This window comes from Drosophila serrata, unplaced genomic scaffold (genome assembly GCF_035046125.1).
Source record: "Drosophila serrata isolate PLE 108 unplaced genomic scaffold, ASM3504612v1 contig_363, whole genome shotgun sequence".
Taxonomy (NCBI): Eukaryota; Metazoa; Arthropoda; class Insecta; order Diptera; family Drosophilidae; genus Drosophila; species Drosophila serrata.
The window spans coordinates 189,436-204,220 of record NW_028257261.1 but is presented as its reverse complement, the minus strand read 5'-3'; the positions used below and the strand labels follow the sequence as shown (position 1 = coordinate 204,220).

Below are 14,785 nucleotides of genomic sequence, written 5' to 3'. Positions count from 1 at the left end.
CTATTTAAAAATAATAATTAACATATATTCCTTTCAAGGAGATTACAAAATAATAGTGTTAAAATAACTTATATTTTAGTACATAATAACATTTTCTGACATTTTGAATGTGGCAAATACAATATAATGGTTACAATGATAAGTATTTTATTCTATAGCTTTATCCATGAATTCCAAGAATCGTTTGGCATATTGTTCAGGGTCGCATGTTGATATACCGTCAACATTGCTCCCATACTTAACAGTTTTAGCTGCTTTCGCTGCCTGAAAATAAAAGTTAAAAATTAACGAATTAATAAAATATATTTTATATGATATATACCTGCTTCTTAACGCCATATTGTGTTAAAACATCTATAATAGCTATAAAGTATATTTCTCGTTTTTCTGCAAAGTAAAAAATAAATTGTTAAGAAATAAAACTAATTTAAAATTTTCCTCTCACCTTCAATACTCGGAATGTCATAGATATCAACTTCATAAATGACTTCTTTATACTGTGCACCCCTTGGTGAATCAGGCGGAGTATTGTACGTCCAGCTTGAAGAATATTACACTCCGATAATTACAAAGAAAATAATAATAAGATTACTAACCGTTCACCACTATCGCACTCCTCACTCTCGCTATTTTCACTCCGACCAGCTGCTGCTACATTGTCGCCTTGGAGAGCTTCTTCCTCGGCCCGCACACAATCATGTACGCCGACTAATAACGAATAGTCCATAATGTGCAACTTGATCAGTAACTATATAAAAAAAAAAAAACTATTTATTTTACTGGGGTTGAAAAAAGGATATAAAAAAATACTCACGTCCACATCATTATTCAACGTATCCATTAACTTCCGTTTTGCTTCCTTTCCGATATCCAATTTAACTTTTTGTTTGATAAAATCATTATCCTTTAAGGTTGGCAAATGTTTCTCAAGCTCCTTCTCCGATGCCTCCCGATCCACGGTACTACCTTTCAAATCAAACTTTCTATAAAATAAATGTTTTATTTGCTTTACAACATATATAGAATAATATCGCAACGTCAACTTTTCTAAATATATTTTCCATACTTGTGAATTGTTAAGTGAGAGCTGAAAACATTCCTCATGACCACAAAATAATATTGCACGCTTTCCACAGTTATCCGGTACATGCCTAAATATTGCGGTAATAGGGTTTTGCCATGCCGTTCAACAACGAACTGATAATTGGAAATAAAATCAATTTTGTATCATTATTAAGAATGCAAAACTCACAGGATGATACTGCTTCAAAAATGCGTGCATACGCTCTATTTCTTCTGATGTTAAACTTTTGATTATGAAAAACTTATCATAACTCTGATAGAATTGTGCACCTGACTTTCCAGAGGAATCAATTTGTATTGGCTGCGAACGTGTTAAGGACTCACGATAGTCAACATCATCCACGCCAAATCTTTCGCGCAAATTTCGAAATACAAGGGGGCAATATTCTTTCACTTTAAAATGTGACGGCATATTTTCCCTAAAATAAAAATATAATTCAAAGTTAAAAAAAAATAAATTAAGAACGAATTTATTTGCTTACTTGTTAAATAGATGATTATCCACCTTAATTTTGGAATAAGCTCGAAAGTCATCGGGCAGCAGCATTACAGGAATGTTTACATGACTTAGTTCATTGATCTGTTAAATGTTGTAGTTAAATGCTGTTCATGTTATACAGTTTAAAAACCTTTAGGTATTTGAAGTATGTATTAACGTACAGTGTGATTAATTCCCCACATAAATACGCTCAAAATCGGTTCATTGGCACGAAAAAGTTTTACTTTTTGATGCTTCACTCGAAAATGTTTTTTTTTTAAAATGCGTGGCTGCGATATCGATGAGATCTTTTTATCCATGTTTTCTTGCAAAATAAGAAATGCATATTTAATTATTAACGAGAGCAAAAGAATTAAAACAAGACAACACCCATAAACATATGTATGTAAAAAGTATATACAACAAGTATATACAACTCAGTAGATAATACATATACATATATCTATACAGAAGTGCACTTTGCTTTTTTCGTATATTCATACATTTTTCGTGAAGGATCTGCTGTCTATGAACTTACTATCGTAAAAATAATAATAAAAAAGGAAGTAAATACACAATTATATTGGCAATAATGTATGATGAGGATAAGATAGAAATATATGTTTTTTACCTATAACAGTACCACTTGCTCTCAAAGGAAAACAATTCTGGTTTACATAAATTTTTTCATCAAACACAATCGATATGTTCAACATTTTTAAAATATCGATAACAGTTTACCCGAAGTTCAAAAGAGCTTATTCGCACCATTAACAGTATATATGCTCAGACGGTCAAAATATACAAACCGTTTGTTTGAGTATTAAATATGGAAATCGAACTAGTTATAATTATTAACATACATTAATTAATGTTTGTTTTCTTTTTCTTTAATGTTAAATTTGTTTATTATTACTAAGTTACTTAATACTTAAATGTATTTCAATATGTAATATTTTTAAATTATATTATCGTTTATAACTATTGATTAAATTTGCTGATCTGTTCAAATTCGATCATTTGATTGTCTTCTGTTTTTCAAACGCTATCAAGAATAAACTACTTCTATAACTACATATATGTACAGTTCAAAATTTTATAATAATAAATAAGGGTTTAGGTATTTTTTAGCACATATTAAATTAAATATACTTCAAATCAAAATTATTTATTAATTATGATTTAATCAATTGAAGTAAGACGATATATTTAATCCTCGTTACTATCATTTTACCCTCCTCTATTCGTGCTATCACGATCACTTACTGTTTTTTCTTTTCTCACCGCTATTAAAAGCTCATCGGTTCGTGTTATGAAATTTTTTGGGTAGTCATTCCGAAAAATATATCTTTTATCTCGATTGGTTTATGTATGTATTGAAAATTAAAAAAAAAATTGCAGAATAAATCCAAGTTTAATTAAAAAATAAGTAAATGTGTGTTTGTTAAGTGGCTTTCCAATAGCAAATACAATGACGGAATCTGGAGTCGATCTGGGTTTTGATATCGAGTTCGATTTAAATATAAGTTTGCTGAATGAAAACGAAACCTTGGATTTTCTACCAAATGTTACTGTAGCGGGCAGTTCAGATATGGAATTTTATGAACTAAAATCATCCACACGGTCTTTACGATCCAATGAAATGTAAGTAAATATATGTTCATATAATATATGTATCTGTAAAATATGTAGACCTTTAGAATATAAATTACAAAAAGTTCACATAGAGCTATAGATAATAAATGAGTAGATATTTATATTAATGTGCGTGCAAGCATCGTTATTTGATGTTTGATTAGCGCAATTTTATAATCTTATCAAGAAAACGTAGATATGTACATATACATATATGTATGTTTGTGTATATGGATATACATATATACTACATATACATATATATATGTATATATATGTATATACCCTTGCAGGGTATTCGAATTTCAGTCAGAAGTTTGAAACGCTGTGAAGGAATCATCTCCGACCATATAAAGTGTATATATTCTTGATCAACATTAACAACCGAGTCGATCTAGCCATGACCGTCGTCCATCTGTCTATCCGTTTCTACGTTTCTACTTCTAAAGCTATCTGAACGAATTTTTACACTTAGTCTTCTATACACTATCTCTCATATATGTATGTATGTATTTTTTTTAGAAAAAATTTTAACTTTTTCAGTTTTCAACAAATTTTTTATTACATTTGAGATAGTCATTTTATATTATTCTAAAAAGTTTTTTTTTTTTAATTGAATGAAAAACGGAAGACTACATCATAAAGCTGCCATAGGACCGGTCACGAAATTAATACAATTAGACATTTAAAATTTTTTTAGTTTTCCATATTTTTTCATCAAATTTGAGAAATAGTCGTAAAAAGATAAAACTGTAAACGTAATACGTATAGGTTACTGAAATGAAAGTAGGAATTTCTATATACATACATATGTATATATATAATTTATATTGTATTGTATTGTATTGTATTTTATTGTAATTATTAATGATCCAATTGCAATCTGCAAGGGTATACAAACATTGGCGTGCCGAATTTAGCTTCCTTTCTTGTTAATTACTAATTTAAAGAATGTTGGAGTTTTTAAGTATTTGATACGAAATTTCCTTTTTTAATTAAACTTAAAATGAAATTGTAATTAAAAATACAGGCGTAAATAAATTAAACATTTGTATGTCATAATAACATTTAGGCACATCCTGTTTTATTTGAATATTATGCATATGTATATAAATATAAGTACCTACATATATATACATATGTATATGCATATGTACATGGAGTGTTCTTTCACACAACAAAATAAAAATTCTGATGCGCTTGTGTTTACTCTAATACATCGAAAGTTCGTACTTATGTATGTATGTCCATATGTAAATAATAAATTAATGGGTAAAACTGTGTAAGGTGGTTTTTATAAGTGCAGCATTTCTCTCGCAAAAAACTAATTATGTATGTTTAAAAAGCTGAAGTCGATAAACAATTTGATGTATTTTAAAGAAATAAATTGCTTTTAATATAACTGAATTTCGGTAGTTACTAAACATTTATATAGCATTACACATTATACATAATATAAATATTTGGGAGAGAATTAAAAATGATGAAACCTTAAAAATTCGATGCATAATATGCTCTGTATATTTGCGGGGAAAGCATGTTTAGTTTAAGCGAACAGTTTCTCTGACATTCGTTTGCTAAGATCAAGGTCTTTTGTATTACATATTTGGAATTTTGTCTAGCGATAATTTAAAAAGAAGCCATGTTCTCATACTGGAGTAAAAAAAGTATGGAAAAACAAAATGAATTATATCCAGAAATGACACCATCACCAGCAGAAAAAATTAATAGACAAAATATGACTACAGATACAGATTCAGAACGTATCCTAGAGTTCCAAGACTTTTTACAGCGTGTGCAGACATTACAGATGTCACAAAACGAAAAACATGACGAAGAAAGTAATCAAAGCTCGATGGCAATCGAAGTTGGCGAGGAACCTTTAACCACAATTCGTTCTGAAAACGATAATATGAACATGAGATCCTTACACCCTTTATCGATGCCGCTGTCATCACAGATTTACAGAGAATCTACCAAAAATATCCGTATCACAGTTGGCATCGATAAAGACTTGGAAATGATTCTAGAAATGGATCCAAGTATTGTTGATTTTGATGACATTGAAGCTATAGAACCGCGTATAGTGGGTCTGCCTCCACTTTCGGGTGGGTAGGTACAATAGTTTACATCATTGCAGTCTGCATATGCATATGTTCCAAGATAAAAATAGTTTATATTAACCTATTACTTATCTATAATAACTCATTTACAGACCCACATTTAAAACTGCCACACCCACCTCCCGAACGCAGCTGAAGCTTCAATTACAACGAGAGCAACATCAGCAACAACAACAGCAACAGATGATAATGCAACAACAAATTCTGGACTCAGATTCAAAAATGCAATTGATGTTGGGATCAACTGACACGGAATATATAGATAGTTGTAGCACAAGCGCTTGTGGAAGCGGATCATCGAGTTTGGAACAGATGTTACAATTAGTGCAAAAGGATCGCTTAAGTCCTGTTAAAGTAAAAGTGCCTCTTCAAAGCATTGGAGTAGATGTACCGCCGCAAGTGCTGCAGGTGAGATTAATGATAATAAATGCAAGGTATTTTCTACATAACCTTTTGTCCTGGAACGTAGGTTAGTACAGTGCTAGAAAATCCAACAAGATATCATGTCATACAAAAGCAGAAGAATCAAGTGCGGCAATATTTGAGTGAATCTTTTAAACCTTCTATTTGGGGCTGCAACAACGGCGATGTTAGTGAGGTATTATAAATATTATTTAGCTAGTTATATTATAATATATGTATATTTCAATAATATAAATAGATGAAAATGACAAATAACTCTGCATCTGCTGACAATCTGCAGCAGACTTCTTCCTTAGAATGTGATATAGCTATGAATGTTAAACACAGTACAAATGAACTTTCTGCCGACGATGCAATGCAAATTTCACCATTTGGTTCTAATTATTTACGAAGTGATAAATGTAATCCCAATGAAGCAAATAATTTATTCGGAAGTATTAATAATAACGCCAACGGAGAATCAATCCCACCAATTGTTAATAAAACTAATCAGTTTGGTTTTGCTAAGGCGCCACGTCTTTCATCCGGGAATATGAATTCTATAAGAAGTGCCGGAAGCTCGCTGCAATCCACATCGGCACCCATATCACCCAGCTTAAGCTCGGTAGCTACTAGTGCATCAGAAGTAAGTTACAGATTTAATTATACCATTGTCAAGAGTATTATAATTTAATCGTTTTCTTTTCAATATTTAATAATAATTATTTGGTTTGTACTTTTACAGCTGCCCTCGTTTGACAGCGATGTAAGTATTATTATTAATGATTAAAGAAAGTTATCAAACCAAGTCGCCCTTAAATTTAGATGCATTTTTGAAGTAGGGTGTTTTGTGTTTTTAATGCAACATTAAGTATATATTAAATATATTAAAAATGGTTTTCGTTTTAGCCAGATGATCTTTTTGACGATATATTACAAAACGACTCATTTAACTTTGATCAAAACTTTAATTCGGAGCTCTCAATTAAGCAGGAGCCACAAAGTTTAACGGACGCCGAAATAAATGCAATGCAGAAGGATCGACAAAAGAAGGATAATCATAACATGAGTAAGTATATGTATTCAAATATATATATATATAAATTATTAATTTAAATTATTATAATTCAAATTTCAAACCCTTCTCAGTTGAGCGGAGACGACGTTTTAATATTAATGACCGAATCAAGGAGCTCGGCACCCTTTTGCCAAAGGGTAGTGAGGCCTTTTATGAAGTGGTTCGCGATATTCGTCCAAATAAGGGGACCATTTTGAAGTCTTCCGTTGACTACATTAAATGTTTAAAACATGAGGTAGCACGTCTAAGGCAAAACGAGTGCCGGCAGCGGCAAGTGGAGCTCCAAAATCGTAAACTTATGACCCGAATAAAGGTAAAATGTTTGAATACATTAATCTATTAATCTATATATATATATAAATGAAACCCGTTTTTCGTTGTCGCCACATAACATAAAAACGGCTTGACCGATTTGGCTGATTTTTTTTTTTTTTTTAGTTTTTAAATACTCTGTACAAGGTTCTTACGGAAACGAATATTAAGAAAAATCTCTCAGAAAGATTGAAAAATATACATTTAATTTTGCATATTTAAAAAAAACGTGCGTAACGAATGTCAACGTCATCTGTAATCTGTAACACCATATCGATAACAAAAAAATCTGTGGTAATCTGTGACAACACATCCACCGCGGCTTGACCGATTTGGGTGAAAATTGGTAGGGAGGTAGCTTAGAGCCAGGAGACGGGCAAAGGATACTTTTTATCCCGTTGGACAGAAAAGCTGATATTTAGCATTTACTACAAACCAATATATCATGTAGTCGATTCCTAACATTTCAATTAAAAACAATAAAATAAACAAAGTGTAGGCATTTGTCTTTAAGGTGGTAAGTTGAAATGTATAATTTATGTGGATCGTGCATTTAAGGTTATAAAAGGACGACGTGTATTCACAGAACTTAAACGAAGAAAGACAAAATATAATAAGAGAAAGTGCCCTATTGAGAAAACGCGTGAGGACACGAAGATCATTGGCATCAACGGAGAACTACAGTGATAATGAAAATTTAGATATTGAACCAATGACGACTATATACCGATATTGCAATGCGTTAAAGTTCAAAAGAGAAACGGCGGGATTGTGCTGCGCAAGTAAAAAAGTTAAAGTGACTTCATTACTTTTCAAATATAAAAAAAAAAATTTCTTAATTTTTTATCATCAAACGAAATGTTTCATAAAACGAAGCCATCTGGTGGCGAAACGAAGTTCGCCAGGTTTCCTAGTATATATATATATATTTATATAATATATATTTTAAACCAAATTTAAATTACATCATTATCGTTTTTATTAAAGGATCTGGAAATGCAGGCCAAGTCTATTTCCGATTACCAATTAACATCCGTATCAGTATCAGCGCCCACCCAAGCCAATGCATATCTTAAAAGCTCAGGTTTGTCGCCAAATGTTTCCCAAAGTCGTCGTTCACTTGCTGAAAACAAAGTGGGTCCTGAAATTATTATTTTTTACAGTTTAATTTTAGTGTATTTATAAAATGTTTTATTTATTTAAAAGCGCATGGAGATTAATAGTAACGACGGAAATATGGGGATGAATCAGATTGACGAACTAATGGAGGATTGCAAGCATCCGGTACAAGGTGGGGACCCAATGTTGTCATCACAAAGTCACATGCTGTCATCGATGTTACATTCGTCTAATTTTAAACCAAAAAGCGGTGTTTCGGAGGAGAATGTTGTATTTAAAAGCAACAGCAGCAAAACAAGTATGGTTGACTGTACATCGTGCTATATCCATCTTAATAACCTGCATAATCATAAACAAGATAGTTGTCATCACAGATTATCGGATTGTGTACATAATTCTGAATTTAGAGATGTACATAATCAGGATTCCCTATTATTGTCTTCATCTTCCCAACATTCGCTTTGTGAAGATCAGCAGAGTTCCACCGACTTGTCTGGAGGTTTAATGAACGATGATCTTTCATCTTTAGTTGATGATAGTCATAGCGACCAAATGCTTCTTACACAAGAAACTTTAGAAATTGACTTATAAATGCGTTTGTGCTTTATTTAATTAATTATTAAATCTTAGTGCCAAACGAGATTGTTTGTAATAGGCTTATCCCAATTTAGCCATGTTTTTTTCTCCGTACGTGTGACACAAACGTTTTAAGAGACACAGAAATGTATAGTTTGACCGAGCCATTTCTGCTCTAAAATTATTAAATAAAAAAAAAACGGTTAGCTATAAAAGTTAAAAAGTTGTTATAGAATAATTTTAATGGGTCTTACTTTTTTAAAATTGATTAAGCATTGCAGCTATTTGACAATAATGTTCCTGTGTGTAATAAACATCATGGACCATCTAATTTTTTATTAGCATTACCTATTGGTATTGCTTAACATATTCCTAGCAACATTTATTTTTATTTTGTATTTCGCAATATGCTCGTTTTAATTTTTCTACAACGCTTTAAGTACCGGGTGTCTGACAGTCGCTTACACTTGAATCGAAACAAATAAAAATTTGTTTGTAAATTTGACGAATTTCGGCCTGTCTTCAAACTAATTTATTTTAACATATAAGGGATCAGTTTGAAGTCAGATCGAGATCCGGTTAAATATTATTAAACCGTGTATAAATATTGTTTCTCATAATTTTTCTTCGCTTGCTTTTGTTATAACAGTTTGACTGGTATTTAAAATTATAGTATTCCAACACCTAAGTTAGTCAAATAAGAGTTCAAAATAAATGAAATGTTATTTTTTGTTATTCGACATTGTTATTAGTTATTTACGAAAATAAAAATTCATGTACAGTCACGGTCTCACTCGCATAGAGATCTGAAGTGTATTTTTCCGCCTCAACTTCAACTAGAAACCAATTAAAAAATAACCAAATTATACTCAAACGCTGAGGGTACAAGTGCAAGTGCATATCAAAACATACACAAGTGGACAAGCTTTGAAATTAATTCAGCTTTAAGCTGTACCCTGCCACGTTCCTCTGTGGCATATTGTGGTTAAGAGGACACTTCTGAATACATCAAGGTTATGGCAAAAGCATCTTCCTGGCATAAGGTGAAGAAGGCAGTCAGAGTTGTAGTAGGCGGATTCAGGACTCTTTCTTGCACATTTAGTTCTGTGAAATAGACACGTTGACCATTCTCCAAATTGAATGCCAAGTGAACTACAGCTGGATAGCTTTCATGAATTGGGAACGAAAAAATTCGCCATGCAGCCTCGTTGCTGCTTATGTATCTTCCAGCCTGGTATTGAGATATTTCATCGACAACTCGTACTGCATTGCTGTCACCATTTTCTGCCTGAACACCAAAAACTGCCATATCGCTGCCTTTATTCACGTACTTGCAGATATATTTAATCGATTTCACGGAATTGCAATATTCTACGTTGATGTGCGCTTTGTATGATTTTGACAATAGTGGTGAGTATGGAACCACCCAACGATTGTCTACCTCAATATCACCAATTCTCATGTTTAAAGTTGCCGAAGTCCCTCCATCTTCAGTTGACCGTCTCCTATACAGAGGATATCCATCGTCCCCTGTTACGGTGTTGGCTGAAAATGCTCGAGGATATCGCTGGGAACACTTCCCGTCTACCATGCATGGTGAACATGGGTTGAGGGTACCACATGGGCCATGGATCATGTTCTTGATGACAACTTCATGCAAATTCGTTTCAACCTCGGCCCGTGGAATCTCAGCGTCTGGAGTAATATTATCATACAGCCAAATCAGTATGTGCGCATGCGGCAATCCTCTCTTCTGCCATTCTACTGAATACATCCAGCACTGCACAGATCCAAAAACTCCATGTTTCACAATGAAATCCATCAGTGACTTGAGCTTTTGTCTGAAAACACGGGCTGTGATGTCATGCCTATCAATATACGATTGTCCAGGAAATAACAGCTGCACTATCTCGTCCCAAGCTGGATTGCATGTGAAGGTGATAAATAAGTCTGGACGGCCGTAGCAACGAACATATGCCTGGGCATCTTGAGCATATTCATGCATGTGGCGTGGACTACCTATGTATGAGGATGGCAAAATCGTGAGCTTTCCAACGTTGGTTGTATTACGGTCATTCATCACAGCATCCCGCAAATGGATATATTCCTCGGACCGGGGAAACGCTAAAAAATTTGATATATTCGCAACCGCAGATAAGCTATCAACATCAAAAGTAGACAATAACCGAGCTGGAACCTCAACGCATGCTGTGTAAAAATTTGGGCTTAAACGGTTCAGAACTTTTCAAGTCTATGAAGGAAGTAGACACGAACAAAGCATTTTTATATATATACATAAGACCTGATTTTTATATCCTTGCAGGGTATCATAATTTTAAGGGAGGCAGGTATATTCTTGATCAGGATCAGGAGCCGTGTCGATTTAGTCTTGTCCGTCTGTCCTTCTGTCCGTCTATCCGTTTCTACGCAAACTAGTCTGTCAGTTTTGAAACTATCTGAATGAAACTTTGTATTGTAGTTAGTCTTCTATATACTCTTACTCGTATATAAGTCGGAACGGGCCGAATCGGACGACTATATCATATAGCTGCCCTAGGAATGATCGGAGAATAAAAAAAAAATTATAAAATTTTCAGTTTTCAACAGAATTTAATCAAATTTGAGGTATTGCAATTATATGTTACTTTACAATTATGTGTAAATGAATGAAATTAAATTGTAAATGTAAATTAATGAAAATCGAAGTAGTATATCCTGTAGCTCCAATAGGAACGCTCGAGAAATTAATACATTTAAAAATTATAACTTTTTCAACAGAATTTGATTAAATTGAGATATAGCCATTTTATACTACTCTACAATTTTGTGTTCAATTTTATAAAAATCGGACTACTATATCCTGCAGCTCCCATAGGAACGATCGAGAAATTAATACAATTAAAAATTATAACTCTTTCAGTTTTCAACAGAATTTGATTAAATTGAGATTTAGCCAATTTATATTACTCTACAATTTCGTGTCAAAGTTTATGAAAATCAGACGACTATATCATATAGGTGCCATACAAACAACCGGTAGATGTAGAGGAAAATGCAAATCTGTGAATGTAAAACTGTAAACATAATATATATAGGTGAATGAAATGAAAGGAGGTTTTACCTTATTGTTTTTTAAGTTAAATATATAAAATGTATATTGTATGGATTCCAAGTCATCGAAGTTCTTTCTGCAAGGGTATATAAACTTCGGCGTGACGAAGTTAGCTTCCTTTCTTGTTGTTAATAGGTTATATCTCATGATAGTATGACAGCTTTATGACAGTCGTCCGATTTTCATATACGACTTTTTTGACCACAATTTTTTTCGTGCTGTGTTGCATTTCGGAGTTCGGAGGGGAAGAGGCTATCGATGTATCGATAGAGAGAGGCAGGATCGGTGGTCCCAGGGGGGGAGGAGGAAGCTGAGCGAACCGGGAACTTTCAAAGCAGGCTTAAGAGAAAGGTTTTTTACCCTTTCCCTCGGAAGGGCAAGGAGGAAAGAAAAAAAGGTAACGGCGTGGAGCTTTGGGAACGGAGGCAATAAAGGGAGGTGCAGGAGAAAAGAAACGGCGAGTCAATTTTTGGAAAGAAACGTGGCGCGAGGTTATTTTTCGAAAAGGAAAAAAATCTTAACCGTTGACTGCCTGAGAGTGCGCGCGTGCCGATCCGTGGACACCGCCTCCGCGCTGCCCAGTGCCGCCGCTTCAGTGCCGATCCGTGGACGCCGCCTCCGCGGTGCCCAGTGCCGCCGCCCGAGCTGAGAGCCCAGAGCCGCAGCGTGCCGCCTTAGTACCGCCCGTGCCGCCACTTCAGCGCCGTCCGAGTTGGGAGCCGCAGCGCCGCCGCCCACGCCACCTTAGCACCGCCAGTGCCGCCGCTTCAGTGCCGATCCGTGGACACCGCCTCCGCGCTGCCCAGTGCCGCCGCTTCAGTGCCGTTCCGTGGACACCGCCTCCGCGCGGCCCAGTGCCGCCGCTTCAGTGCCGATCCGTGGACACCGCCTCCGCGCTGCCCAGTGCCGCCGCTTCAGTGCCGATCCGTGGACACCGCCTCCGCGCTGCCCAGTGCCGCCGCCAGTGCCCCGCCTTAGCACCGCCCGTGCCGCCGCTTCAGCGCCGTCCGAGTTGAGAACCCAGAGGCGCCAGGACAGAGTCGCCAGGACAGCGTGCCGCCCGCTCCGACGCCGAAGCCGCCAAGGGCTAGTCCGGTGAGTCCGTTCCGGGTGGAGGGCCCTACCGGAGTTAAATTTGAATTTAAATTTCAATTAGGTTAGGATAGTTTAGTTCGTATTTTGTGTCTCTGTATTTGTAAGGTTGTCTCTGTTTTCCGCTTGGCCGTATCCCGGGTCCGGGATTGGTGCAACACAGGAGCTGTGACCAAAGGGGGAACGGGGAAGAAGCCCGGTAATTGTGTTTCCTTGACCTTTTGTTTTGTTTTCTTTTGGTCGTGAACCCCTGTCCCTAGATTTCTTTTGGAGCTCCAGCAGGGATTAGGGACCCTAAAGAGGGAGTAATTGTCGTGGGGCCGTTTGAGGCCAAATGTTTTAAGGTGCTTCTCCTCCGCTAGCTTTTTAAGTCCCCCAACATCGCAGCCTTGGCGCAAGCGCATCCCTGGCTAGGGCCACGCTCTCGCCGGGAGTGGAGTATACCAAATAGAAAGGGAAATAGTAATATTATCAGGAATGTTTATATAAAATAAATAATAAGAATGAAAATGGAGTAGAGTAAATATCTGGGGGGAGATGGGCCGGTCGCCAGACCGCCTGGAATAGGCTCCGGTCCGCCGGAGATGGGTGATGCCCCGAGACACTCAGGAGGCATCACAGGATGGGTGGGTGCGTTGTGGCAATAACACCAATGCCACCAATTTGTTCCGGCAGTGTCGTCAGTGTATATTTGTCGTTTGTTTACCTTTGTTTTGTGTTTAGGGATGGTAGTTTTTGTCAGTGATGAGAGTCCGAATTGTCCGATATTTTATTGTGCGGACTGCGGGCATTGGGTCGAACCCAGCCCTGGGCCTCCTGAGCTAGCCCGGCGTTGCCCAAGAAAGCAGTTCCGTACCAATATGGCGCCCAAATTTTCAAAAAAACAAATAAGAGTTTAGCGGAATGACGATGTCTCGTAAGGTCGCGTCCCAGGGCATCCAGCCCCTGCAATCGGTGGCTTGCATGGCCTATATTGACGGCCTGCAATTGCACCGAGGACCGGGGACTGGCGGCCCAGGCGTACGTGTTGTTTTTTGTTTTCTTTCACCGAAAGACGGGAGGCTTGCTCCGCCAGAAGGACGGGCAATTGCTCCTGTAGACGCAAGGGTTCTGCTGTGGCAAGGGGATGACATCCGGGCGTGGAAACGACGGATTTGCATTCCTCGCCCACAGATCCGTGCATGAAGCACGAGATTAGAACAATTGTGAGATAATTTAGGCGAAAGTAATAAATGTTGTTTATTTAATTTAACGTAAAGATGTTTGTTTTCCATGTAATGTAAATTTGTGCAGATCCTTGGGTTTTCCTGGTGGAAGGGGCTTCCTGGTATCATCCTGTTGGTGAAGTCGTGACCCGCAGGTCTCACTGCGCGCTGCACGACCACCACAATCAGAGCTTCGGAGTCCCAGCCATCAAGGAAAATCCTACGGGATACTGCTGAAGGACCACGTCCTTAACTGGCGACTTTCAGCCCAGCTGAAAGTTAGCCCAGTTGACGAATGGCCGGATTAGGGACGACACGGGACAATTGAAGACGCAAGTATCTGGTGCGGAGTCCACCGGCGGTTGATCGGCCATCTCCCCTGAAATTAAAGAAAATATTAATAATTAATTGTGGATATTGTAGAAATAATTTTCTGACCGACTGGTTATTTATTTCTATTATTTATTTATTTATTTAATTGTCTATTTATTTATTTATTTAATTGTCTATTTATTTATTTATTTAATTGTCTATTTATTTATTTATTTAATTGCCTATTTATTTATTAAA

At 36.2% G+C, this 14,785-nt stretch overlaps 2 protein-coding genes across 16 annotated transcripts; one reads left to right on the top strand and one right to left on the bottom strand.

The window, feature by feature from the left end:
• Positions 1 to 53: 53 nt before the first annotated feature.
• Positions 54 to 2,318, bottom strand: PIP4K (phosphatidylinositol 5-phosphate 4-kinase). Of its 4 annotated transcripts, XM_086839277.1 has the most exons (11): positions 2,193 to 2,272; positions 2,065 to 2,098; positions 1,744 to 1,886; positions 1,566 to 1,663; positions 1,253 to 1,502; positions 1,067 to 1,197; positions 815 to 983; positions 597 to 748; positions 446 to 540; positions 323 to 387; positions 54 to 264 (listed from the first exon to the last, which is right to left on the bottom strand). In XM_086839277.1, the coding sequence occupies exons 3-11, from the start codon at positions 1,879 to 1,881 to the stop codon at positions 148 to 150; spliced, it is 1,215 nt and encodes a 404-aa protein (XP_086695403.1). In that variant the 5' UTR covers positions 1,882 to 1,886; positions 2,065 to 2,098; positions 2,193 to 2,272; the 3' UTR covers positions 54 to 147. The 4 variants fall into 4 exon arrangements, with proteins under 4 accessions (XP_086695403.1, XP_020808751.2, XP_020808753.1 ...); XM_020953092.2 differs by lacking the exon at positions 2,065 to 2,098 and having other exon boundaries at positions 2,193 to 2,318; XM_020953094.2 differs by lacking the exon at positions 2,065 to 2,098 and having other exon boundaries at positions 2,100 to 2,240.
• Positions 2,319 to 2,581: 263 nt separating this feature from the next.
• Positions 2,582 to 9,636, top strand: Mitf (transcription factor Mitf). Of its 12 annotated transcripts, XM_086839252.1 has the most exons (11): positions 2,794 to 2,930; positions 3,011 to 3,205; positions 5,412 to 5,727; positions 5,789 to 5,917; positions 5,981 to 6,367; positions 6,467 to 6,487; positions 6,631 to 6,790; positions 6,871 to 7,112; positions 8,099 to 8,245; positions 8,318 to 8,528; positions 8,589 to 9,636. In XM_086839252.1, the coding sequence occupies exons 2-11, from the start codon at positions 3,033 to 3,035 to the stop codon at positions 8,819 to 8,821; spliced, it is 2,019 nt and encodes a 672-aa protein (XP_086695378.1). In that variant the 5' UTR covers positions 2,794 to 2,930; positions 3,011 to 3,032; the 3' UTR covers positions 8,822 to 9,636. The 12 variants fall into 12 exon arrangements, 9 of the variants coding, with proteins under 9 accessions (XP_020808756.1, XP_086695376.1, XP_086695378.1 ...); XR_015273123.1 differs by having other exon boundaries at positions 2,582 to 3,205; positions 6,635 to 6,790; XM_086839250.1 differs by having other exon boundaries at positions 2,791 to 2,930; positions 8,318 to 9,636.
• Positions 9,637 to 14,785: the final 5,149 nt, after the last annotated feature.